Source organism: Epinephelus lanceolatus, chromosome 17, assembly GCF_041903045.1.
Source record: "Epinephelus lanceolatus isolate andai-2023 chromosome 17, ASM4190304v1, whole genome shotgun sequence".
Lineage (NCBI taxonomy): Eukaryota > Metazoa > Chordata > Actinopteri > Perciformes > Serranidae > Epinephelus > Epinephelus lanceolatus.
In genome coordinates, this window is record NC_135750.1 from 17,008,573 (window position 1) to 17,036,473 (window position 27,901).

The following is a 27,901-nucleotide window of genomic DNA, read 5'->3' on the forward strand; positions in this document are numbered from 1 at the left end:
ATTTTTACGATGACATCATCCCCTTATCCCTTTTGAGGGGATACCACGTGGTCGCTTGCCAAAGATGCAACAAATTGCGATGCGCGAGTGAAAAAGAAACATGTTTTCACAGTGACTAACCGGAGCCGTCGCCTAAAAGGAAATAAAATGTAAAAGGATTTTGTCGTTTGTTATTACAGTAACATTCGAGCCTGTTTTGCTCTCACGGAGCCTTTTAACAGTTGGAACGAGAGACGTGGAATCTGATTGGCCGGCGTCAGGGATACACAGGAACCCACCAATCAGATCGGTTGGCAGATTCAGGTGGTAAATCCTGACCCTGCCTCTGACTGTAACACGGCCCAGAGCTCTGTGCTCTCCCTCGTAGTGTATTTTCAAGCCCTGCCTCGGTTGCTTCCCTTCCCCTGTTCCGCCATTAAAGCCCGTCAGCTTGGCGTTTGGGAATCGGGGAAGAGGATGAAAATGATTTAAGGCGTCCAAGCGGACGGCCCCGAGGGACGGGACTAGGGGGGGCTCTCGCCCGCGGAATGTATGGACCTTCAGCTGCCAACTAAACGGCGCCCCAAAGAAGTAAATATGCGGTTAGTGTCGGCCAAGTGAGAGAAGCTGAGTTCGGATCGGAGTGGGTTTCTCTGGACGCTGGAGGGGGGACGCTCGGAGAAGCTCCGTTTGTTTTGGCCGCGGTGGGAGACTGAGGAGTGTAAACACAGCAAAGCAAAGGTAAGCGTTGAGTGTGTCTTTTTGTGGAGTTGATAAGGGCCTCTCCAACGGTTACAGGCGGACCGGGGGCAAAACATAATCCCGTAACGTTAGCGAGCAGCCAGCTAGCTTGGCTGTAATTCCTGACTGGCAACGGAACCAACGTATCCTATAGTTGTCATGTAGGAGAAACGGCTAGCTCTGTAAACAGTATAGCATTAGTAGCTAGTTTATTTAAGTAAGTAATGTTAGCCGTTAACACACACGACAAAAGTCAGTTGAATGTATGAATTGTGAGCACGACATTTGCTAGTCACGAGTAAACAGGTTGAACGTGACCACCGTGGCTGTTAAACACGGGCAACATTCCGCTTTTGATATAAATTTTTGGCTAGCTTTACACACATAACCCGCAGCTTTCCACCGGAGGAATCGTGTCCCCCCAAATGTGTTGAATACCTCACGGTGTGTTGGTAAACTTGGAGGCGTGGTGTAAACACAGCAACTACAGCCAACTCCTCTGCGAGCTGTCCCAGCCAGCCAACTTTATCTTATTAGTCCTTGTCTCGTAAATTATGCTCGCAATGTAACACAGGCACATATGGTTTGAGTCATTCGGTTTCATATGTAGGTAATAGGGCTTTGGGGCGAATTCAATTTCAGTGCATCAGTAAGTGTCTTAACCAGTCACGCGCCTCCTTGCTTGGTGTCTGGTTTCATATGTCCTTGTATCTTGTTACCCAGCTCGGTTGTAGGGGACACTTGCCCAGTGTATGTAACTTACTGTATGTGTTCAAAGCCAGTGTCAGGTTTTAATGGAGCCGTGGAGATTCAGCGCTGCACTCCAGTCCCTGCACTTTTCTGTCTGGGTGACAAAGTTAAATATTGCTTCCTTATTAGTGCCTGATCAAGAGCAAACAGCACTGTAGATTTTTGCAAGTGTCTGACAGTAAATGGCCCTGAGTGACACAGGTGGCGAGATTTACAACTGGAAACATGGAAAGTTGAGAACCATATTTTGTCTCAAGTGTACTGTTAATCAGTTTACCTTTGAGTTATGAGATTTTCTTTTTAATTATGTTGTGTAGTGCAATATGTTTATTTGGCATCACATCAAAGTGTTTTGCTAAAATGCCCTGTGTTTTTTTCTTTGCACCCCAGTGTACTGCTTGCTGTGTGATCTCCTTAAGAGTGGATCTGCCGAGCTGAGAACCCCTCTGAACGGCAGGAATCCTCCCTCAGCGGCGGTGCGACGATGACCGAGCTGGTTGCCAAGTGGGCCTGTGAATACTGCACATACGAGAACTGGCCGTCAGCCATCAAGTGCACCATGTGCCGCGCTCAGAGGCCCAGCGGGGGTGCCATCATTACTGAGGAGCCCTTCAAGAGCAGCCCTGCTCTGGATGCCAGTCTGCACCAGTGGGACCCTGCAGGCCTCAGCAACAGCCCAACCCAGGGAGGCTCCAGCTTACTTATTTGTCCAGACTCCAGCGCCCGACCCCGTGTCCGCATCGCTGATGTACCTGAGACCAGTAGCAAGTGGTCGTGCCACATGTGCACCTACTTGAACTGGCCTCGGGCTATCCGTTGTACCCAGTGCCTGTGCCAGAGGCAACAGGCTCAACAACAGCAGCATGGGCAACACGCAACGCATCAAGGACATCACACCCAGCAGCCACGCAGCCCCACAGAATCACCCCAGACCTCAGGCTCTGGATGCCGCCCTGCTCCCCCAGCCACCACTACAGACCCCTGTGAGGAATATAATGACCGAAACAGGCTCAACACTCACGCACAGCACTGGACCTGCACTGCCTGCACTTACGAGAACTGGGCCAAGGCACTCAAATGTGTGGTGTGTGACCACCCCAGGCCGAACAGCCTACTAGCTGAACCTATCAAACTGGCATCAGAGCCTGAGAGCCAACAGCCCTCCTCAAAACTTAATGAACAGGACAGGGACAACAGGAGGGGTGTTGTTGGGCATGTGGTCGGGCAAGGAGTAGGGAGTGTGGTAAGTGGAGTGGGGGGTTGTAGCAGCAGCCAAAGGAGGTCACCCCCGACCTCAAAACGTGAGTCAGAGGTGAACATGGACTTTCAGAGGATTGAACTGGCGTCAGGGGCTGGGATTGGGAGCAAAGAGGAGCTGGAGGTGGATTTCAAAAAACTGAAGCAGATTAAGAACAGGATGAGAAGGACTGATTGGCTCTTCCTCAATGCCTGCGTCGGTGAGTTTGGAGAATATATGATTTAAATGAAGTGCATTCAACTTGTTCATCTTGTGTTTTGTTATGTTACGATGTGTGCAATGAGTCAATTGACTGATGTAGGGCAGGCCAACAGAGAAATGGGTGAGTGTGAAATGAGATTTTCCAGAATTTGTGTGAAGGATTAATAAGGTTTTGCTATCTGGAATACTGAAGTTGAAATCCTGTTTTTATAGCAGAGTCCAGGTGATTCTGATTCCCATCCTACTGATGCTGATATATTGTGTGCGCAGAAATCCCCTGCATTCAGCTAGTGTAAAAGTTTCCTACACAAACAGTGAGTGTCCGGCCACCCACACTGTAGACTGGTGAATGTGGAGTGGGAGGGAGGATGAACATTTTAAGAACAACCAGTGATTGCTTTTTTTTCCACTCACACACCACTATCTCACTGTTTCTCCTGCCTTCGCCATGGCTACGTAGAGTTTGTTCTGCACACCCACTCAACCTCCAGTCCATTTTCCTTATATGCCTCCTTGACAGACAATTCTTCTGTGTTGCACTGACAGCACAAATTTGACAGCCATGCTTGTATTTGATTTCCCGATGAAGCCGTTGCAGTGATTAATAGTAATACTGTTTTACAGGCTGCTACATCCTTAAAGCACAGGAATACATCGGGTCTGAATGTCAGAGAAACATCACTGTAGTTAGTTTGCTTCTGGTCCTACACTGGGTCTCTTGCTGCATGTGACAGGGTGAATTCCCTCATGCCTGTGTGGCTTGTCCCCTTGGGAGCAAGTCTCGTCTGGTCTATCTGATGTGAGTGGGTCTGATTTCTTTTAGCATATTCAAGTGTTAGCTCTCCTTATCTGATCGGAAGTTTCTCCATTGTCCCTTGAAGGAAATGAAATCCAAGCCATGTCAGATATCTCTTCCTATTTGCCAGCAAATTCATTACGTGTACTTTAGAAATTTTTAGGTGTGTGCTGCTGACGATTCTTTTCATGATCGATATCTGCTTATTGTTTCCTCAATTAATCATTCGGCCTTGGGAAAAATGCCCATTATGGTTTCCCAGCGCACAAGTAGACGTATGCATATTGTTTAAGCCCCACAGAAAACAAGAGAAGCAGCAAATATTCACGCAAGGAGGTGGAACCAGAATATTTTTGGCATTTTTTGCTTGATAAAATTGTTTCCTGTTTACTAATCAACTAATTGCTTTGGCAGCTCAAGAAATATTATTTGAGTGTCTGTTTTTTTGCCCTCAAATATTTCCACAGTGGAACAAACATGTACATAATTTGCACACCGCTGTTTGCCAGTAAACCCACAATGCAATGCTCCTGAGATGACATGCAAGTTACACCAATGCTTCACCACGTTTCGTCAGCTGTGACACAAGCTGGTGATGATTCACAAGTATTTGATATCTCAATTTATCGCTCACATTATAGCACTTGGGTGTAATTATCATACTATAGTGAGTGACTGAGGTGTGACCCAGCTGCAGGCCCCGCTGTGTTTAGGAGAGGCAAGTGAGCTTGTCCTCTGTTGCAAGGGAAGGTTTAGGTTATAAACGTAGAGACGTTACTGTTTGTCAACAGTGGCCTCAGGAAGTTCTTATAGACGCTCTTGTTTCCTTCACTTAAAATAGTATGACCCATGCAACAGAAGTCAAAAATAAACAAGTCTTGGGCAACAGTAAATACCTTCGCTCCTATAGTGTGGATGACCCTAGATCAACTTGCTGTTCTCAGCTGGTGTTGCTTACACCTGTGCAGGAAAAGCGCAGATGTAATTAATAGCATTATGAATGGCTGTGGTTCATTTAAGTCCTCAGGAAGAAATGTCAGTGAGCTAACACACACAACACCAATGAACCTGGATTTAAATGGAGCGTGATTAATGACACTTACGCATTTCCGGTGATGTGAAAAATCACTATATCCTTCTTATTTTTTTTGTTTCTTCAAATTGGTAAATCCACAAAGATGTTTTGCTCTCCAAGAGCTTCTGTAAAAACTGCCCATTAAATAGGGAGTCAGACTGGGGCCACTCACTGCATATAACATCCATCTTCACAACTAATAATGTGTCAGACTTAGCCCTCAATGCTTATTTTTTTACACTCTTCTGCTGATGGGGTGAGATGATTTCACTTGTCTCCAGTGCAGGTTTTATTAAATGTCTAGAAACGAGTGTCAGTTCCTTCAGACAGGACAAATGAGGCATATTGCTACATTATTATAAAGGATATTATCCTGACAAAACATTTCCAGTTGCATTTATCGATTTAGTCTGAAGCAAAACAGAAATTGGGTACAATCCACGCCACAGTCGGAAGAAATAATGTGACTTGAAAACTGGTGAAATAATCTCATGTTCTTCTGCTTTTTTAAGGAAAATAAAGGTCAAATAACTTGGTAGAAAACTCACTTTTGCAGTGTGGGGAAACAAAACAGGGCAGAGGAAGGAGGTCATGATAGATGTAGTAAGCAGTGTGGTTTACCTTGCTTTTGTTGGCCTATTTCAAATCCTAACTGTGGTGGACCTGCTTCCTTTGACTAACTTTGTTTCAGGCTACTGCCAGGATATGTGTATGGAGCTGCAAAGAAACCCCAAAGTCAGTTTTTTAATCAACAATATTACATATTAACTGTAAGAGAGAACCTGACATGGGGGTGTATTATGTACTGAAGTGGCTTGTTCTACAGGTAAATGTATCAATCACGAATAGATTTTACAGCACCAACATTTTTCTGATGTCTGTTGTTCATTTCACCATAACAGAGGTGGCCACTCTCCACATTAGTGAAAGAAAAGACCATGCACTGCGTGGAGAAAAAAGACCAGCGTCACTTAGCCTGATCCATTCCCCATCGTCGCTGTCTTTTAAGTGTACGCCTGTTTGCATATTTTGCGCCTTTTGTGTTCTCTAAAAGATCTGTGGGTACAGTACTGACTGCAGGGCTACAGGCACGCCCACACTAATGGAGTGTTTTGTGGAAAGTGGTTGTGATCCCTCTCTATCACACTGCGCTCCTATTGTGTAGTTTCTCTCCTCATCTCTCACAGTGCTAGCCAGCTCCACATGGCACAGCGAGTCCTTCCACCCACTCCATGTCTCTCTCGCTCTCCGGTCTCACTCACACACACAGATTATGCAGCTGAGCATTGTGTGTGGTCCTTTGACGCGAGAACAAAAGCTCAACAGTGTTTAATGCTGTCAAATGTACGAGAGAATACTACATGGGCATTTACTGTATTTGCTAGAAATGGAAAGAGAAATTTAGCTGTGTGGCACTGAAATTAATTTACACGTTCAGGTTTGATTTGATTTGATTCTGTCATAATAGCACGCTTGTCTAAATAGTTTATTCTCTTCAGACAGATAATAGCTTTGGCCGTATCTGGCTGTGTCGCTGGTTTGATCACAGTAATGGAAGCTGGTGCTGAAACCTTCTGAACTTTTCTTGTGTCAAGCTGATCATACAGCCACCCTCATTTCATTGTTAGTCGACTTTTATCACCGTGTGTGCTGTTGCTTTGGTTTAGGAGCTGGACTGAAGATATACTCAGGAGTTTAGTTCACTGATACACACACTCACACACACACACACTAGATGCACATTTTTTCAACCCTACCTTCATTAAAAGACAGCATAGACCAAAAATGGGCTTCATATGAGCATCACATGTGTATTAGTTCATGGAGAAAAAATGTTTAAAGGGACAGTTGACCCAAAAATCAAAATTACATTTTTTTTCCTCTCACCTGTAGTGCTGTTTATCAGTCTCGATTGTTTTGTTGTGAGTTGCAGAGTGTTGGAGATATCGGCCATAGAGATGTCTGCCTTCTCTCAAATATAATGGAACTAGATGGCACTCTGCTGGGCAGAGTGCGAAAAAATACATTTTAAAACTTAAACAGCAATGTCTCCCACTAGAAATCATGACCCAATTACTTAAGATAAAGATGTAGTAATAATATTATTAATAATAATAATAAACTTTATTTATGTGGCACCTTTCAAAACACAGTTACAAAGTGCTGTACAGGAGGAAAAAGGAGAATAAAACAAATAACATGTCATAAAATGTCACCAAAGTAAAAGATAAAACAAGGAAGGCCAAAATTTAAGTCAAGATAAAAATAGGAAATAAAATCAATAAGATAGCAATAAACTGGACAGCTCAGATAAAGTCAGGATATGCTTTCCGCTAGAAGTATAGGACGGACTTAAACAAAGCCCGTGACTCAGACAGCCTAATACCTTCGGGCTACGCAGAGGTTAATAAGTGACTAACAGGTCTGAATTGCAATCTGGAGCCAGGCCATGAAGAACCTTAAAAGTAATCCAGTAGATTTTAAAGTCAATCCTAAAACAAACAAGGAACCAATGTAAGAAGGCTAAAATTGGTGTGCTGCGGTTGTACTTCTTGGTAAGATAATCCACAGACCTTTTGTGAGCAGTTTCATGTAGGAACTATTTTCTCTCTTTCTTACCAAACTATACCTGCCAACTGTATCGGCATGTGGAAGGAAGTGCACATCTATTGCTAGCTCACCTAGCACCATTGAGCTAGCTAACATTACAGCTCAGCAGAGGAGGACGCCATCTCGTGCTGTCACAAGCACAAGCTTCACATCCATGAGTAGATGCACTCTTTCTTCTTGCGAGAGACATTGCCGTTGAGTTTTAAAATTTTTTTGCCACTTTGAGCACCACAGCTAATATCTCCATCACTCGGCAACTCACACCAAAGCAATCTAGACTGATAAACAGCACCACTTGTAAGAGGAAAAACATGTATGTTTGATTTTGTAATGACCTGTCCTTAAAAAGTTCACAGTTGAACATCTGGGTAGTCTGTGTGTCTTTAAGAGGGAGTTCACTATAATGTTAACTTAAGCAGTGTAATGACTTCAAAGCAAAAGACTGTAGACGGCAGTATGCTTTCTGCTGCAGACCCATTTGTTTCCACAGTTTGACTGTCTCGGGGAATAGATCTGCACGTGAGTTTGTGTGCTGGTGGTTAACATAAATAGCTTCTGTCAGATACTAATGCTTTGTGACAAAAAAGGAAAGAAAAACAAACACCTGCATCTGTCGGATCAAAAACATCCTTCAGCCCTCTCACACTAAGATCTAAGCCTGGAGATTAAGAGGGGAAAAAATAACTGACAGATTACAGTGTGGCCCCCTATTGTCTTTTCTCCTTGACTTCAAAGTCAATGAAGTCTTGGAGCTGTTAGAGCTGCCACAGAGATAAAGCACATTCTGATCTCTAATATTTTACACTTCATGATTGAGCACTGAATGTCCTCTGCACAAGGTTGTGCTTAAGTTAAGTAATTTTTGTGTTCGTTGTGCAAAGTCATGTTGTGGTTTTTAACCACAGTGATCAACATGTTCAAAGAACAGTTATTAAGGGAGCATGTTCTAAACAAATCTTAACTGATAAACTCCTTGTTTTACTTCTCAGATCCTTTAATTTGTCCTCATGTTGTTATTTCTGTGTTTGAAAACGTCTCCTTAAAAAGCACTTGTGTTGCTTCTTATTAAATGCAAAATGTTCTTTTTGTGCAAACTGCCTTATTGGTTCTACTATAACAAAGGTCTTCTCTTTAAATGTATCAGAGGAAAAGTTTTATTAATGTGACCTTTTTCCTTTCTCTCTGTCTGGAAGGTGTTGTGGAAGGTGACCTGGCAGCTGTGGAGGCCTACAAGTCATCAGGAGGTGACATCGCACGACAGCTGACATCAGACGAGGTGCGCCTATTAAATCGGCCCTCAGCATTTGATGACGGCTTCACGCTGGTTCACCTCGCCATCCGCTTCCAGAGGCAGGACATGCTGGCTGTGTTACTCACGGAGGTCAGTAGAGACCACCAACAGATTGTTTGAATCTGTTAATATCTTTGAATAAAAGTCAATCATACACTAATGAAACAAACATAAATATGACCTTCTTTCACATGAAAAACTTTTTTTTAGTTAACTGCTTCAAAAGCCTCTTTACTATATATATCACAATTCCTTCTTTATTATCTGTTTTATATTGCCATGAAATCAGGCGACACGCTGATGCAGTGGTTAGCATTGTCACCTCACAGCAGGAGCGTTCCTGGTTTGAACCCTGGGGAAGGGGAGCCCTTTTGTGCAGAGTTTGCATTCTCTCCTGGTGTCAGCGTGGGTTTTCTCCAGGTACTCCGGCTTCCTCCCACAGTCCAGAGACACGCAGGTTAATTGGTGACTCTAAATTGTCCGTAGGTGTGAATGTGAGTGTGAATGGTTGTCTGTCTCTATGTGTCAGCCCTGTGATAGTCTAGTGACCTGTCCAGGGTGTATCCTGCCTCTCGCCCAATGTCAGCTGGGATAGGCTTCAGACCCCTGCAACCCATAACAGGATAAGCGGCTACAGAAAATGAATGAATGAATGAATGAATGAATGTGAAAACATCAACAAATTTCTCCTGCAAACATCTGTATCTATTCAGATTTCTTACCAAAAACTAAATCTACAGGATTACATTTGACCACATCATGATTAGGGATAGACCGATATGGATTTTTTAGGGCCGATACCGATTTTTTTCCATCACCCTTAGCCGATGACCGATTATGGACTGCCGATTTTCTTGAGCCGATATTTGGGGCTGATACTGCTTTTGCTCCCTCAATTTACATCAAAAAAATGATACAATGCTAACAAATATTACAGGTCTCAAGTTTAAAATAAGAAACATTTATTGAACAGTAAAAAATACTAAAACAAGATGGAAAGTTGAGGTAGAACAGGTAGAATATTATTATTATTATTATTATACATTCAAATAAAAAAAAAAAGAGTTCAGTGCTCTTAAAACTTCCAGTAATGTCTTTATAAAATAAACAAATATTTAAGCTGAAGCATAAATAAAACAACAACTACTGTACACAGTAGGATTCCCTGCATGTGCGCTGCAGGGTCTTCCGGCAACACAGAGCTGCCCGCGGATGCCTGTCTGTAAATCATGCCAGGGAAAAATAAATCCGCGAACCCACGTGCGTATTGGCCGATGCCGATACAAGTAAAAAAACTCAAATATCGGCCCGATATATCGGCCAGCCGATGTATCGATCTATCGTTAATCATGATGCAGTCATATTTTACCTTTGCCCAATACTCATATTTATTGAATAGAGCTTGAACGTTTTATAATGTAACTCAATGTAACATCCGTAAGCTGCTGTTTTGGTCACTACCTGCAAACAGCTAACATTGACAAGCTCTCCTCCTGCTGACTTCAACACACATTTGTTTGTTCACAATGTAGCATCATCAGATAAAAAGGCACGTCCCCTGACCATTTACATTGTCCTTTATTCCCGAAGTTGTCCTGGGGAAGATCCACGTTCCCAAGATGAGATCCAAGATCCCAAGAAACACGTTTTCCATTGCCTCAGGACGCCAGTAGTTTTGAGCCTTCTTTGTAGCCTGCACAAAATTGATGTGACACAACAGAAAAACATCAGCCACTACCATCGGCTAATGTTGTCTTATCTGCTGCTAGGCCAGTGGCAGTCAACAAGACAAATATTGGCTGATACAGATGTGCGGCTAATAAATCAGTGTATCCCTCAAAATTTAAGTCTTCTGTGTCAGTCATTTGCCCTGCTACGTCAATCAGATTTGTTTCTCATTCTCCCATACCTCCTGTAATTAAAAAAGGTTAAACAAAATTAAAAAGACTGAGCATAATCATTCTCTGCAATTTAAAAGCTTTAAAAAAAATCAGGAAACCAAAAGTTATTTTGTAAAAATTGGAGGGTTTCCGGTGGAATTTACGCCCTTAAATTATGGGTATGATTGCAGCAGTACTTGTTTCTGGGTCAGCGATGATGCAGCTTTTTCTTGCAAAGTCTTTTAATCTCAACATCCAGTGAGATCAGCCAGGAGCAATCACAAGGGCAAAGGGTTTGTGGAGAGGAAAAGGGACTTGAATCCAACCACACAGTCCTCTCTCTGTCCCTGCAGGAAGTTTCCAGTGTAATAGCCCTTACTATATTCATAATGATCTTATGTTGTTAATGGTTTGTATAGTATCATGTTGAAATTGTGGGCTCCCTGGTGTGTCAGTGTGACAAGAAGGCTCATTGAGCTAATGCGTGTGTGTGTGTGTGTGTGTGTGTGTGTGTGTGTGTGTTTGTCTGCAGTGTGCACATGCTGAGGTTGATCGCGGCTCGCTTGCCGTCAGCACTGTGATCCCAGATTATCTGTATACACACCTCTCCTCCCACACTCGCTCGCTGTCCCAGTTTCTTTTCCGAGGGGGTCAGTGACTAACCGCTGGCTCATGCCCCGAAAATGCTTCAGAGCCGACAACTGCTTGAGCACCAAGCACAGATACATGTCTTGTCCTAGAGGCAACTTAGATTAGATTAGTGAAAGTAAAATTAGATCGGATCTCTGAGTCACCTACCTAAACACACAAAAAGTTATGCCTTTTGTAATTAGTCAGGCTCCAAGTAATCTGGAAGGATCATTTCACTTAGAGCCGTGCTGTTCTTACAGTATATGCGCTGAATTCTTATTCAGCAGCCATCACTAGCCCTGAGGTAAAAGGCAGTAACTGTAATTCCTACAACTAAAAACTTTCCCCCCAAAAGCAGTAATTGTTGAAAGGGTTCTTGTGTTTAATGGCGTCTCTGGGAATCTTCACAACTTCGAAAATGTGTTTAAGCTGCGAGACATCGATAGTCTCAAGCTTGTCACCCTGTCATAATTTTGCGTCTTCCCTTTTAATTTCTTCCTCTGTAGCCTTTCTGTTTCATACCTCTTAGACAGCAGTGTAGCATGTGATACAGTTGGTCACTGCGTGCAGGTCACAGCTTTTTTGCTTTTTTGTTTTGTGGTTTATTGTGAAATACGACCTTCCGCAATAGTTAGACATGCTCTTGTGCTCTTGCTCAATTATCAGCCCCTGTCATATACTCCTTTATATTTAGATTATACTTCCTTCCCTTTATCCTCTCTTCCCTGCAGGTGTCCCAACAGGCAGCCAAGTGTATTCCAGCCATGGTGTGTCCTGAGCTCACCGAGCAGATCCGTCGTGAGGTGGCGGCCTCTCTTCACCAGCGCAAGGGAGACTTCACCTGCTACTTCCTCACTGACCTGGTGACCTTCACGTTGCCTGCAGGTCAGCACCACAAACAAATGTGCAGTTGTCTTTACACAATAGGCACAAATGTCACAACACGAAATCCAGAAGCTGTCAAAGTGCACTTTCTGTGTTGTGTATAAGGGTAACTTAAAACTCTGTCGCCGAAGAAACCCAGTGCAGCCCTCCCCCCCCTGGCTTGCCAAGTGTGTGATAGAAAGCTTGTTTTGTTTACTTGTGGCGTATGAAATTGCTTGTTGTTCGGATGCTGAGGGGACATAATGCTACGGTTGTCTCTTTCCAACTGCAGAAGATGGAGGCTACCTCTGGCTCACTATTTGAGTATTGTTCTTGCATACTGAGTATACCAGCCAGCCAACGATGCGTGTCTCTCGTTCATAACAAGGCTATATTTAGCAATTTTGCCAATGACTCTGTAAAATTGCATGCATTCATTTCTATTTCTGTTGAATTTCTTTGTGTGGAACAGCTATTATGGTCCAGTCTGTTGCTGGTGGCTAAGCTAAGGATTTTTGTTATTGTGGAGTGTTCAGGACAATGCAGACCTTGGCTTCTGGCCACTATAGAAAGCTGTTCTGTTCAGTTCCACAAAGTCACTGCATTCATTTATTTTTGCTGAAGAATAAGCCACTGTGTTGACAGGAGCTCCGAGCATGCAGTGAAAGCCAGTGGCCATGGTGGAAAGAACAAAACATGGTGGCTTGAGTTGAAATGAGCCACTGCAGAAAAAAAAATCTAGTTGACCTTTTCAGTCATTTCAGTGACGTAAGTAATTAAGATCTTATTTATAAAGCACCTACGGACACAAAGAACAAATAAATTACAACCCCTATACAGGGAAGGGAAGGCAAGGCAATAGGGCAGGCAGGCGGGTTTGAGAACGTTTTTGACGCAGTTTACAGACTCAGCTGATCTAACAGAGGGAGGGTGAGACAGTTGAGGCGGGATGAGGCCCCAGCGGCAAAAGCGCAATCACCCTTGGATTTGCAGACGGAGTGTGGTATGAGTAAGAGCCCTTTGTCGGATGATCTTCATGGCCTAGAGGTGGTATAAGGATGTAAGAGTACAGAGGTGTATGAAGGGGCAAGACCATGTAAAGCCTTGTATGCGATAAGCAGTGTCTGGAAGTCGGTTCTGTACTGTACGGTGAGCCACTGAAAGGATGCAAGGATTGGTGTGTTGGGGATCGACAGTTGGATTTAGTGTTGCATGAGTTGCAGGTGTGAAGAAAACTTTGTTTTTCAGGCTTCCTGTTGGTGAACAAATAATCCAGAAATGGAGAAAATTCTAATGAATTGACGTCAGAAGAGTCTGCGTTTAACAACAGCAAAACTATATCAAACATCCATTAAGAAACGCTCACACAACTAATGCAGTATTATCCAGTGCGATCAGTATTTCCCAAACAGACAGCCCTTTCCCATGGGATATTCAACTGAAAGTGAAACTTCTCTACGCTCTCTTCAAAGCCGACAAAAACATTTGACCTCGCTGAACATGGCAGCTGCTGGTCTACTGCTGATCAGTTGGTTTGTTTGTGTTACTGTGTGACTTAGGTGTTTTAATGGGTTTGTTCAGATTCACTGAAGTCATACTATAACACAAACTATCAATCAGGGCAGTGGTAGACCAGCAGCTGCCATGTTCAGAGAGGTAAAATTACTGTTTTTGTCAATGGAGTCTGGCTTTGAAGAGAGCAGACATTCACTTTTAATTCAGTTTCCTGCCACAAAGGGCCTTCTGTTTGGGAACTACTGAGCACAAAACGTGGATACAAGCTGAAATGAGTTTCCTGAGAGATAGGGTAAGGAGCTCAGATATCCGGAGGGAGCTCGGAGTAGAGATGCTGCTCCTTCGTATCGAAAGGGGTCAGTCGAGGTGGCTCCTTTGCGCCTACTGTTAGAGGTGGTCCGGGCACGTCCAACTGGTAGGAGGCCTGGGGACCAAAAGGTTGGGCTTACATATTTCTTCTGGCCTGGAAACGCCTCGGGGTCCTCGAAGAGGAGCCGGAAAGCATTGTTGGGGAAAGGGGCGTCTGGAATACTTTGCTTAACCTGCTGCCCCAGCGACCTGGCTTCGGATAAGCGTTTGAAAATGGATGGATGGATGAGCATGAAACGTTATAAAGGAGACTTGGACAATACTACATGAGTTATGTGAGAGTTTGTAAATGAATGTTTTGGTACAGTTTTGCTGTTGTTAAACACGGACTCCTTTGAATTCAATTCATCAAGAATTTTCTCAGTTTTTGGATGCTTCATTCACCAAGGAGGCATGTGAGGAAATCAAGTTTTCCTCACAAATTCAGTGTAACCTTGGATTGAGTAATTGATATACAAATGGTCATTAGGGGAGTGAAATGCTCCTTTAAGAAGAGGTTAACACATACCTCACATAAAATATGAATAAAACTAAGACTTCACTTTTCATGCATCTGTGTCCCTTCCATTACCACCCTCTTTTGATTTCTGTTACTCACTTCTCATCTATTGCTTCATTTCAGACATCGAGGACTTGCCCCCAGCAGTTCAGGAGAAGCTGTTTGATGAGGTGCTGGACCGAGACGTACAAAAAGGTGAAATATTTACTCTATAAACTTCACGACTCAGTGTTGCAGTAACACCTATCACACGCTGTGCTTACATATGGATGCAATTTCTTTGAGAGAAAGAAACCAGATCCAAGATGACAGCGATGGTCTGGCTTGGCAAACGGAGGGAGCACCCTCACAAACTGTGTACTATAATGGGAAGGCTGCCGAAATACTGGCAGTGTTATATTACTTGTATCTTTCCTCTTGCCAGCACAGCGTTTTGCCTGCCTGCTTGTCACTCGGCCATGCGGTCTGTCTTTATCGTGTGTACCAGTTGTGTCTGCCCTAATCAGCCTAATTGAGTTTTAGGGATTTCTCTGATCCCCACTGAATGATTGTACTTCCTCTCAGCCCACACACACACAAATATAAACACACATTTAAAAGGCATTGCTTTCTGCAACCCTCTTTCTTTAGTTTCCTGCTTATTTGTGTGCTCTGTTTAATTATTCCAGTGTGTCAAATCTTGGGCACTGCAGCACAGGTACAAAGAGACACAGAAAACCGAATTTTACCTTCAGGATTCTCTCTGGATGTGTTTGCTTGCACGTCAATGAGTGGTTTTGGCAGAAACATGAAATGTTATAGTGAACGGAAAACCTTGTCTCCTTTCTCAGGTTAAGGGATTAAGCTAAGGCCACTTAACACTGCGTAAAACCTGATTACCTTGCCATGTAAACCCATCAGGATGCATGGTATGTGTGTGTATTGGCAGGGGAAAATGCAGGACAGGGAAAGTATCATGGTAGCAATGTAGTATAATGCAGGAAAAATCATTCCTGGACGCTTTGTATCCAGAATAATTTAATACTTCGGCTGATTTAAAATAATCAAAACCATATTGATCCTGTTATATTGTTGCTCTTGTTTCCATAAACTTAAAAGCTCAACTACTAAATAAATCAGTTATTCAAGCTAATTTGTAAATTTCAAACACATGGTCACGGTAAGAAAAGACTGAGTGTTCTCCCACGACAGAGCCATTTGTTTCATTGCACCACCAGCCCAAATGCTCCAACTCCCAAAAAACTGTGAAAATTTTAAAGGGACCGTTCTCCACAAAATCAAAAATACAGATTTATCCTCTTACCTGCAGCGCTATTTATCAATCCAGATTGTTTTGGTATGAGTTGCTGAGTATTGGAGATATTAGCCGCAGAGGTGTCACTAGAATATAGCCGGCACTCAACTTGTAGTGCTTCAAGTGCCAAACATGTCTCATTTCAGAAATCATGACCCAGTTACTCAAGATTATCCACAAACTTTGTTGTAAGTTTCATGTAGGAACTATTTTCTTTCTACTGAACTACACCACCAACTGTAGAAGGAAAGCGTGCATCTACACTAGCTCACCTAGCACCACTGAGATAGCTAATGTTACAGCTCATCAGAGGAGGAAACTATTAATGTTTACGTCTCGCGCTGTCATGAGCATGAGCCTCTCGTCCATGAGTAGATGCATGCTTTCTTGGTTTTGAAAAAAATATATAATTATGCCCAAAAAAGCTGTTTATGCTTTCACTTTGCATCATGTTTCTGCCATAAATATTAGCACGTACAGTAAGAGGCAGGGTGGGGGAGTTTACATGTTCTCCCTGTGTCAGCAAGGGTTTTCTTCAGGTACTCCAGCTTCCTCCCACAGTCCAAAGACATGCAGGTTAACTGGTGACTCTCAGTTGGCAGTTGGTGTGAATGTGAGTGTGAATAGTGTCTGTCTCTTTGTGTTAGCTCTGCGATAGTCTGGCGATCTGTCCAGAGTGTACCGGGATAGGCTCCAGCCCCCTGTGACCCCTAACTGGATAAGCGGTTACAGAAATTGAATAATGAATGAACGAGTAACGACTGTATATTGTATGTGGTTTCCTGTTGTGACCTGACTTCTCGCAGTCATCCGGTTTTGTGGTGCACATGCAAATCTCTGTAAACATCTAGATGTCAAATCTGTTCTGACAGGTGTGAGTTGTTACTGACACTCTCCCAAACAGTCCTTTCAAATGCCATCACCTGTCTTGCAACTTGGGAAACCCCCGACTATGGACTCTATACACATATTTCACATTCTTACTACACTTTCCTCTCTTTGAGGTAAAATAGCCACAGAGCTTTGGCAAAGAGACACAGTACTCAACTCCTTCTCCCCTCTTGTTCAGAACTTGAAGAGGAGTCTCCCATCATCAACTGGTCGCTGGAGCTCGGGACCAGGTTGGACAGTCGATTGTACGCTCTGTGGAACCGCACGGCCGGGGACTGTCTCCTCGACTCCGTGCTGCAGGCTACGTGGGGCATCTATGACAAGGACTCAGTGCTCCGCAAGACCCTCCACGACAGCCTGCACGACTGCTCTCACTGGTGAGACCTGCAGATCAGGGACTAGGAGCACAGATTACAGTGTGTTGTAGTCCTTAAAAACACAACCTGTGAACAGTACTCTTCCTAACTGTTCATACATAATGCACCACACAATAACAGTAGTTGGTGCTCCCATGCTGCTTTTCAGGAGAATGTTTTTAATTAGCGGAGACTTTAACTTGAGCTAACAAGGTGAATACACTGCCTTTTTTATGTACATATACGGCAGACTGAATACAAAGGTGTTTTTACATCAAAGTCTTGACCATTGTAGCCTCAGCAAAACATCCATATCTCATCATCTTACACTTCAAACATTTAGCCGACTGTTTAACACAGTTATGTTTACAAAAAACAAGCAGGTCGAGTTTTAGTGTCTCGCTCAAGGACACAGAAACAGCTCAAACTTGACATTCAACGGTCTCAAGTTTCGTTCTGTTTCTCTATAGCATTGCATGACTGCGCTGGAAATTGGGACATGCGGTTTAGAGGTTGGGACGTATACCAAGAATCCAAAGTCTGGACTGAAGGCTCATGCAGAGATCTGAGACTTTGATGTAGAAATGAGAGGCTTTGACTGGGGATTTAGACCAGTCACACACATTTTAGAGGAGATTAATAAACAAGTGTAAAGTTGGGAACAATTTAAAGCCTGAGACTGATTCTGCAGGAACACAACAGCCCAGTGTGACTCATGTCTATTTCTAAGACACTGTGGGTTTTGCAGTGAGAAAATTACTATTTAGATATAATGAGTAATTGCCATCCGACCTCAACCACAAGAGAGATGAATAGCAGTCACACGCCTTTCTGCACAGAGAGGTCAATTAATGTCAACAGACAAAACAGTATTTGTATGGTTTCGGTCTGCAGGTTTTACACGCGCTGGAAGGAGTGGGAGTCATGGTATTCCCAGAGCTTCGGCCTGCACTTTTCCCTTCGGGAGGAACAGTGGCAGGAAGACTGGGCTTTCATCCTCTCCCTGGCTAGTCAGGTACATGCACATGAAAGCAAACATGCACATGAATATGGAGGACGGGAGCTTGATGTGCTTAAAATGTGACACACTAATGATGTATGAATTATGCAAGAAGCTTTACTGCTCTTACTGCAGTATACTTAATCTGTAATGCCCTCTGAAAGTGCATCCTGTCTATCATCAGCACTTCTCTGCCTCTTACTGCTCTGTGTGACCTCATAGACTAAGTATTTTGGGCGGATTGTTATTACATCTGGGTGTGAAAGCATAGTAATTGTGTTTTTTCATGTATTAACACTTGCTGTGGTAACTTGGCAGAAGGAATGTACAGTTTTCAAGAATCCTTGCCTCGTAGTTTCACAGACTCCGACTTTCTAACTGTATTTTTCCCTTTGTGTTGTGCTTTTCTTTTACAGCCAGGATCCAGCTTGGAGCAGACCCACATTTTTGTTCTTGCACACATACTTCGTAGGCCTATTATCGTCTATGGAGTGAAGTATTACAAAAGTTTCCGTGGCGAAACGCTCGGGTACACCCGTTTTCAAGGTGAGGAGTCAGCCGACTGTTTGGACTGAAAGTGTTTTGGTTTAACATCATTAAATGTGGAGCGCAGCTCCGTTCCCGTGGCCGTAGAAGGACTAAACTTTGTGAAATAGCTCCAGCCTACATGTGTCTGCATAGCTTACATAGCTGACATAACTGCCCCTCTGAACTGTCAGTAATTGCTATTTACAACATGTATCAGGCTAGTGTCTTTCATTTAAGGGGTATTTTAGTACTGTATGACTCAAAATAACACGAACAACGGAACAAAACACACCCGCCTGCCTTAGGAGCAGCAGTGGAAGAACTAGTCAGGTCTTTAAATAGAGTAAAAGTGCTAATACTACACTGTGAAAGCAAGTAAAAGTCCTGCACTCAAAACCTTACTTAAGTAAAAGTATGAAAGCATAATCAGCACAATGTACTTAAAGTATTAAAATGAAAAGTGCCCATGATGCAGAAGAAAAGTCACTGTCAGAGTTTTTACTATTAAATATTTAAATATGATGTTTTAATATCACTGCTGCATTAATCTGTATGTTACATCTTACTGCTGCAGACGATGAAGATTGTGCTAATTTTAACTTCTTCATACAGTACTGAGGTAGTTTAATCTACAGCAGTACATCATATTTGTAAGATCATCATATGTTTGTCGCATTGCTGTCCTGTGAGAACCACGTATCTTTAAAAAGTCAACATTTCCTAGTGTCCGAAACCAGCCCTGTTTTCAGCTTTGTGACGATGCAGCTGATCCCAGAGGGTTTTAAAAGTTTATTTAGCTCAGGAAGTAGAAGAATTTTCTCAACACACAAAGGAACACTTCACCCTTCAGTTTATCACAAACACTCAGTATTAACACATCTCAAATTACATGGTCTTCACTGGACAGGAGGGGCTTAAAATGTTATCTGAAAAGTGAATAAAGCTGTCAGGTAACAGTAGTGAGGTAAAAACTACAATATTTGCCTTTGAGATTTAGTCAAGTATGAAGTTGCATAAGATGGAAATACTCAAGTAAAGTACAAGCACCTCAGATTTGTAGTTAAAGGGACAGTTGCCAGCTTTATTATCAATCTAGATTGTTTTAGTGTGTTGGAGATATCGATTGTAGAGATGTCTGCCTTCTCTTCAATATAAGGGAACTAGATGGTCCTCCAAGTGCCAAAAAATAAATAGAAAAACTCAACAGCAATGTCTCTTGGTTTCTCGAGATAATCCACAGACTTTGTTATGAGCAATTTCATGCAGGAAGTGTTTCCTTTTTCCCAAATTTCACCTGTCAATCACATCATCGCAAAGAAGGAAGCATGCTTGTACTCAAGGATGAGGGGCTCATGCATGCTAACCTGAGCTATCTAATGTTAGCTTAGCCGAGGAAGACGCCATCGATGTTTACATCTCACGCTGTCACAAGGACAAGTCTCTTTTCCATGAGTAGATGCACGCTTCCTTCTTCACAGTGATACGGTTGGTGGGTGTAGTTTAGTTGAAAGAAAATAGTTTTTCAATGAAACCGCTCACAACAAGGTCTGTGCATTATCTTGAGTAACTGGGTCATGATTTCTGGAAAGAGACATTGCTGTCGGGTTTTTCAAATGTATATCTACGTCCGATATCTCCAACACTCTGCAACTCTCATCAAAACAATCTAGACTGATAAAAAGCACTACAGGTAAGAGGAAAAAAGTATTTTGGATTTTTGGGTGAACTCTCCATTAAAGTACAGTAAATGTAAAGAGTTATATTCCACTGCTACATAGGAGCACACTGTATGAGATGTGTATTGAGATGCCATGAAGTGTTCCACACACACATCCAAAAGCATGTGAACATGTGTAAACCATCAGAAACAATCCTGCGAGCATGGAGCGCGGGCTCTACGTTTATGGCTCGCAGTAAAAACAACCTGGATTCAGTTTGCCTGCTGAGTGATGCTGCACAGGGGATGATGAAAGTGCTCTGTAATGGCCAACTGCTTGTGGTAAAGCCCGCCTGATGGATCCGTGATTTACTGTTGCCAGGAGCCAATGTAAAACACACAGAGGGAGGCGCGCATATGGGCGCCTATAGGGAGGGGAGGAGCAGCTCAGTCTAAGTGGTGACCAAGTGAACCCAGTAAAAAGAACAGTGGTTACTGGGAGAGTAGCTAAACAGAGGCCTCTCAATTATGGTGTCAGTTACAGAAGTATTCACGAGGTGTGAGAGCTGCTTTGTGTGTGATGGGACTGAAGAAATATGAGACTTATGACATTGGGCAGATGTTTTCTGCTTTGTTTTGTGCATAACCAGTGTGTCATTATGTAGTTAACATTGACAATGTGATGGGATGTTTCCAGTGGTGGAATGTAACTTATACAAACTTTTAGAGAAAAAATTACTTTTTACTTCATTTATTTGGCAGCTGGTACACATGTACAGTTAATAAAGTATGATGCATTAATCCTGATTTAACAGTGCAACAATATACAATTGTTCAAATAAGCTTCAGCTTAAAATGCTTTTATACATGTTAATGCATCTGTGAAAATAATCCTGTAATGCAGCTCTAATCCTGCTGTATTGCTTTTACTTATGATACTATAAATACATGTTGCAGATAAGACTTTATACTTGTAATGCTTTTACCTAACTAATATTTTGAATATCAGACTTTAACATGTAATGGAATATTTTTACATTGTGATATCAGGGTGGCAGCAGGTTCTTAAAAAGTTTTAAAATGTCTTAAATACGCATTTACTAATAAAGGTCTTACAAAAATTGGGTTAAATTCAGATTGAATGGATCTTAAATGTGTTTTTTTAGTCGCATCACTGAATTTCATTTTACCAGGAGGGAAACACTGTTTAACGGGGCACCATACTTTGATACAACACTTGTATATGCACATCGCCCCTATATTTGCCCCCTCACACACAGATCACTCAATGAATCTGCATCGTTAAACTAAGACCTTGCATGCTATGGAAAAAATGGGAAAATGTAAGTGTAAGGACAAATAACTTGAATAAATAACAACAATTACCTGTGGTGATTAAAGCCAGTGCCTAAGCAAACTAAGCTGTATGTCGAAGGTGTTTCAAATGTGGTAGAATGTAGATCAGGCGGGTGGAATCGCACACGCAAAGCCGTGAGCACAGAAAGTATCGTCAGGGTCATTTTTACTGTTCATTTTGAACCGATATTAGTGTGTTTACTTGGAAAGAGTATATTTTCGCTTTTGGTGTGTATTTCTATAGCGAGTTTGGTCTTAAATTGGTATTACAAAGGTCTTAAAAAGTTAAATTTAACTTGTTCATACCAATGGATATGGCTACTTTTACTAACATATAGGATATGAAAACTTGTTCCATCACAGATTTCCTATCCTCTTTTATTTTCCCCCCAAATTGTTCCAACATGTTATAAGACGTTTCTTAATTTAATTTGGCCTAACATTTCCATCATCAAATGATAGCCCTTGATTTACGTCCTCATCAAAAGAACATGTGTTAAAAAAACAAAGTTTTATTGAAGGGGGAAAAACAAAAATACTTAAATTAAAAATATACCGTGCAGGAATTTTCTGAAAAGCAATGTATAGATAGAAGTAATCCCTCTCAATTCATCACCTATGACTCACTAGAAGTGTGCAGCGGTATAATTTTCTGCCGAGACTCTGCCCTTTGCCTGTATCTTCTTATTTTCCTTACTTTCTGTGTTTGGGACATTTATGGGTGTGTACCCTCGCAACGCTCAGGTGAGGTCGAGGCTTTATAAAAAGGTAGCAACCAGCTGCCAGACTTTAAGCAGCAAGAATCAAAGAGACACAGTGCAGAAAAAAATGCATATGTAGTGAGGCAAAACACCAAATGAGAGAGAATCAAGGGTTGGCTTTAAACTTCACTTTTGCTGGCAAGCGTGTTTACAAACACTAACCAACAACCCTGCATGGCATACCTCAGAGCTATTCAAAGACGGCTGGGACGCGCTCTTTGACCCCATGGAAGCTGTGAGGTATGACACATGCGCAATGTAACTGGAGCTGTGATATTGGAGGGTCACAGCAGAAAGTGTTAGAAATAAAGGGAGGGGGTGCACTCAGGTGCTCTTTGGGTGAGCTCGGCCTGACAGAACTTTGGATACACTCAAATTAATGGTGGCCAATATACAATAGAACGTTTGCATATAGAAAGCAATGATTGCAGAGTTGTCACCTATATCTTTATTTTACCGATAAAAAGATTCCGACCCCGAGCCGACTGTGGATGCCTTGGTGAAATAAATCCCCATGTTCTACGATAGTGCGCCTGCTATTGAGCCTTTCAGCAACTGCAGACCAGATTTCACTGTGCATGTGCTGTTCTCCACTGATATGACGTGATATAACACTGTGACTTCTCTTTTTAACCTCCTTAGTATACCTTTATGTTAGACACGAGACACATTCCACCCTCGGACAAAGCGTCAGAAAAATCTATGGTTGTAACTTATGCTGTCCTCAGTATGAGTAATGTACTGTGTAGTGTTAAAGTAGATTTTTGTTCTCTTTGAAAGCTTATTACACTGAGCTGTAAAAGCACCAAAACCTCTGCAGACCAAGAGGAAACCCTGAATATCGTCAGAACAAATGCAAAAACAGTGTTTCTGAAGTAGTAATTAACACTAATATATCCTTTATAAGTCACGCCGCTGTGAGAGGAATAAATCAAGATGAACAATTTCTTAATCACTCTAAAACGTTCATGATGTATACAGTCATTAAAATTCAGCCATTAATCAGGAAATATTTGTTAGACAGAAAAGTGATTCATCATACTTGATATAAAGATGCAGTTTCTTATTATTTGTCCAATACATTTAAACATAGAATTACTGTTTCAAGCACTAAACTCTGTGCATTAACAACTGTAAAACTGATTTTTAAAAAGTAATGATACTCAAACAACATGTTTTACAACAAAGATTTAGATTTTCATTTCATTTTTTAGAGTAATGAAATTAAACTCTCGTTGTCTCCTCCCCGCCTCCCTGCAGGTGTGTACTTGCCCCTTTTGTGGGAGCAGAGTTTCTGCTGGAAGAGCCCCATCGCTCTGGGCTACACGCGGGGCCACTTCTCAGCACTGGTGGCCATGGAGAACGATGGCTTCGACAATCGCGGCGCGGGCGCCAACCTCAACACAGACGACGACGTGACGGTCACGTTCCTGCCACTGGTCGACAGCGAGAGGAAGCTGCTTCACATTCACTTCCTCTCAGCGCAGGAAGTAAGGACCTCCTCCTCTCTGTCCACACATTTCCTTTTTGTCTTTTTGAATTTACAGTGAATTTGTGTGTTATGGGCATGAAATCAGTTTACTTACAGGCTTAATGTCCTCTGTGTCAGCACTAGTTTTAGTGGATAGTTAAAAAAAAATGTAAGTGGGGTTATCTATATGTAGAAGGGCTGTCAAGCGATTGAAAAAAATAATTGCTGTGATTAATTAATTTAAATTAATTGCTTACATCAATTTTTGCTGTAAAATTATTTAAAATATTTAAATTCAAATGAATTTTGGCAAATGTGTCGTAGTAAAACTGCTGGATTTTTTTGGACACAATTGTGCCCCTGTCCTCTACCAGCAAAACTGGTCTACATTCCAATGCAGTCCATTTTGTAAGGGAGTTAGTCGGTCACAGGTAGACTTATTCAGTTTGTGTCTGAACGCCTGGTTGTGTGTGGTTTGCTAGCGCTAGCATCAGAGGCTGTGCTAGCTCAGACCTCCGGGTTCACTGCTAAATGCTTTGCCTTGAGGTGATATTTCAGGCATGAAGCACTCCGATGGTACAGTAATTCCTTACTGCAGATAATGCAGAGAACAGTGCTGACACAGAAGCTCAGCAATGTACTGCTGTGGATAGGGGCAGCAACAAAAGCATTTTAGCCACCTAAAAAAAAGTCAGTATCATTTTATGTGTATGCAATATTTCGAATATTTTTGTCGCTTTACCTTGCTGTTAGACAACCCTTTCTGACAGGAACTGAAGCCATTATTTATGCTCTCTTCAAAGCCAGACTTCTTTGACAAAAGCAGTAATTTTACCTTGCAGATTACATGAGTTGCTGATCTACGGCTGCCTCTGTCAATTACTTTGTTTGTGCTATTTAGCGACTTTGGTAAATTTGAAGCAACCATTTAAAACACCAAAGTAATGCAATAATACAAACTAACTTACCAACAGAGGCAGCATTAGACCAGCACCTCCTGTGTGTTCTGCAGGGTAAATTTAGTGCTTTTGTCAAAGGAGTCTGGCTTTGAAGAGAGCATAGATAATGGCGTCAGTTCCCCGTCAGAAAGGGCAGTTGGTAAGGTAAAGCAATGAAAATGCTCTAAATATAGCGTACATTTAAACTGATACTGAAAAAACGTTTTGAAAATCCACAAAATAATACGAACTATCCCTTTAAGAGACACAGTGCTACAGCAGGAGTATATAGATTTAGATTTAGCCTAGTGACATGGCTCCCTCTTATGGCGGTATTTGCTTCCCCTTGTTCTTCAGATGGGCAATGAAGAACAACAGGAGAAGCTGCTGCGGGAGTGGTTGGACTGCTGTGTGACAGAGGGCGGTGTTCTGGTGGCGCTTCAGAAAAGCTCCCGCCGCCGCAACCACCCGCTCGTCACCCAGATGGTGGAGAAGTGGCTGGACGGCTACCGGCAGATCCGCCCCTGCGCCTCTTTGTCTGACGGTGAAGAGGAGGAAGATGATGACGACGAGTGACAAAACTGAAGCAGAGGGGGGGAGGGAGGCGGTCTGCAGGGGGCAGGACTCCTCCCTCTCCTCTCTTTTACAGCTTTTGTTTTTTGTTTTTGTTTTCCTTTCCTGACACGGACAAACTGTGAAAGCCTTCAGGAGAGGACAGGGAACCACGAGCCCCCACCCACCCACCACCTCTGACAGAAGACACTCTTCTAGCACACGCAGGCACTTGGATATATACACTTAAAACACACTCAACACGGACAAAACTGAGACTGACAAACTGCTGCGAAACACAGATTCGGTGAGAGGATAAAGGTTTACGAATGCAAAATGACCTTTTGATTTGTTTCGAATTTTCAGATGTAAAGGAAAAAAGGAATCTTTATCCATAGATGTAAATGCATGTGGTTGTTTAACAAAAAAAATCGTATAAGGAAATATACCAGCATTGACTCAAATCAACACTTTATATCTGTTCAGTGTGGGCACTGACAAAAGCACACTTCCAAATTGAACTTTTTGAAGTTTTCTTTTTTTTCCAGGTTCAGAGTTGGCTTGTTTAGCGTTTTGTTTTTGAATGGGCAGGGACAAAGCCAATAAATAACATTATCTTTAGAAATCCAGAGATTGTGTAATAATAAATGACTTTAATCCTTATTACTAAGCACTGCACATTTATTAAAACATTTCTATATAAATACAGTATCATTGCTTGAATTAAGGTCATATATGAAGCTCTTGAAAAGGGAGATTTTCCTTTTACAAGTGAAATCTACACTCATTAAGGTTTAGCACACAAACATTCATGTTGGATCTTTTGGTTTACCTTTTTTTCAGACTGATTGAATTGAGAAATGTGTGTGTGCGCATGTGTGTGTGTGTGTGTTTTTTCTTCTCTGAACTTACTCTACATATTTATTGTTTGGAAACTTATGAGCTAATAAGAGCTTTCTGTATATTTTTTCTCCTTTTTGTGGTTTTTGTTAATTATTCTCAATCTTGATGAAGACACGTTGCACAGAAACACTGTTGCTGTGAGGAAAGAACCAATCATGACCATCAGTGAAAAGTTTACTTACGTTGTTGCGTGCGATTTAGTACCTCATCTGGATGCCTAAAATCTGGTGCTTTGTTTTTTTCTTCTTTTGGACGGACGAGTGCGAGACACATTCAAACCCTCGAGTCACACTCGTCTCATTGTTGTCTCCTATTTCATCTTTGTCCCTTCTTTCCCCATAGCATTTGTTGTCAAGGTCACCCTCATGGTACATGTCAGTTCACCTTCGTAACGCCTGTTTGTTGTCATTATGTGAAACCATCTTTTAAGTTTTTGATTAAGGTCGTTGTGAGACTGCAACATATAAAACCAAAGCTGACAGAAAAAAAAAAGAAAAAAAACACACGAGTTGTCGTTACTTTATTTGCTGTGAATGTTTTGCATTTTGTTTTTTTCTTGGCATTGCGTACTGTAACCTCTTTCGTGTTTCATTCAAGTCATACATGTTTTGAGCATCACCTGTATGTTGCTTTGTATTTATGCAATAGTTGCAGTTGTGACTATGATGGTTTGTGGATTTAGGCCTGACTTCACTATACAGAGTGTAACGCAATGAACAGGCAAAATAAGGAAAAAAAAAAAATAAAGGAAAACCTTTTTGAATGTCCAACTAAACTGTTTCCCGTCTGACATTTTTAGTTATCAATTCTGTTATTTTTAAAGCACATTTCTAATGTCACACAACATTGTGCCTAGGTTTGTAGCACCCTCTAGTGGATTTAAAATGTGTGACAACAAGCAGGTCAGTTGAAGGTCATGAATAATTAACACTTATTTTTAACCCATTTAGTATTAGCAAGCTGTATAAACATTTACACTTGAATTAGGTTTAGATTTAATTTCAAATGTGTTAAATGAGTAAATAAAAGTAAAGTTAATATATGGTTTAAACACACTAGTGAAGTTGTAAGTTGACATTTTTAACTGTTAAGTAATATATTTGTCAATAATTATAATTTCTCCCATGAAGCATCCGCAGTTAATTTATAGACTGATAATCCAATATATACATTTGACTGTAATCACATTTTCTGATATTTGATTACACACGTGAAGAATACCTTACAGTGTTTTATGAGGCATTTATTCACTGTTATACACATGTACCAATTATTCACAGGTTTAAAATTGTAAATGATTTTTTTTTTCAATGTCAGAAAATGCTGATAAAAGGTCTGTCACAATTTTACAGAGCCCTGTGTGTATTTAAATTAATTAATCAATTCTGTTGGCCAACTACTGATCCAAACCGTACAGTTCAGTTTCCCAAAATAGAGGACAAATAGAAAATTAAAAAAAAACGCAATTATTGTTTGCACAATGTGAGGTGTTCTAATGAGTTACTGTATGTTTTTTTTCTCCTCTCAATTTTACTACTTCTCTTCGATAGCACAAAAAAATTCAAACAAGTTTTAGTATAATATGGTGTAAAAATGTCAGAAAAAAATTCACAGTATAAAACCGGTAAAACCAGCATATACAAATGTCATAAAGTCAAAGTGTCATATGTCATAAAAATGTCTTTAAATAAGTTGTAATATTATTTGGAAAACAATACTTTAAAAAATGTTCTATA

At 41.6% G+C, this 27,901-nt stretch overlaps 1 protein-coding gene across 1 annotated transcript; it reads left to right on the top strand.

The window, feature by feature from the left end:
• The first annotated feature begins 581 nt into the window (after nucleotides 1-581).
• zranb1b (zinc finger, RAN-binding domain containing 1b) lies at nucleotides 582-26,940 on the top strand. The gene is made up of 10 exons (XM_033613574.2): nucleotides 582-720; nucleotides 1,861-2,927; nucleotides 8,604-8,791; nucleotides 11,943-12,096; nucleotides 14,582-14,653; nucleotides 16,822-17,020; nucleotides 17,894-18,014; nucleotides 18,416-18,545; nucleotides 23,562-23,791; nucleotides 25,068-26,940. The coding sequence occupies exons 2-10, from the start codon at nucleotides 1,955-1,957 to the stop codon at nucleotides 25,284-25,286; spliced, it is 2,286 nt and encodes a 761-aa protein (XP_033469465.2). The 5' UTR covers nucleotides 582-720; nucleotides 1,861-1,954; the 3' UTR covers nucleotides 25,287-26,940.
• The last annotated feature ends 961 nt before the right edge of the window (nucleotides 26,941-27,901 follow it).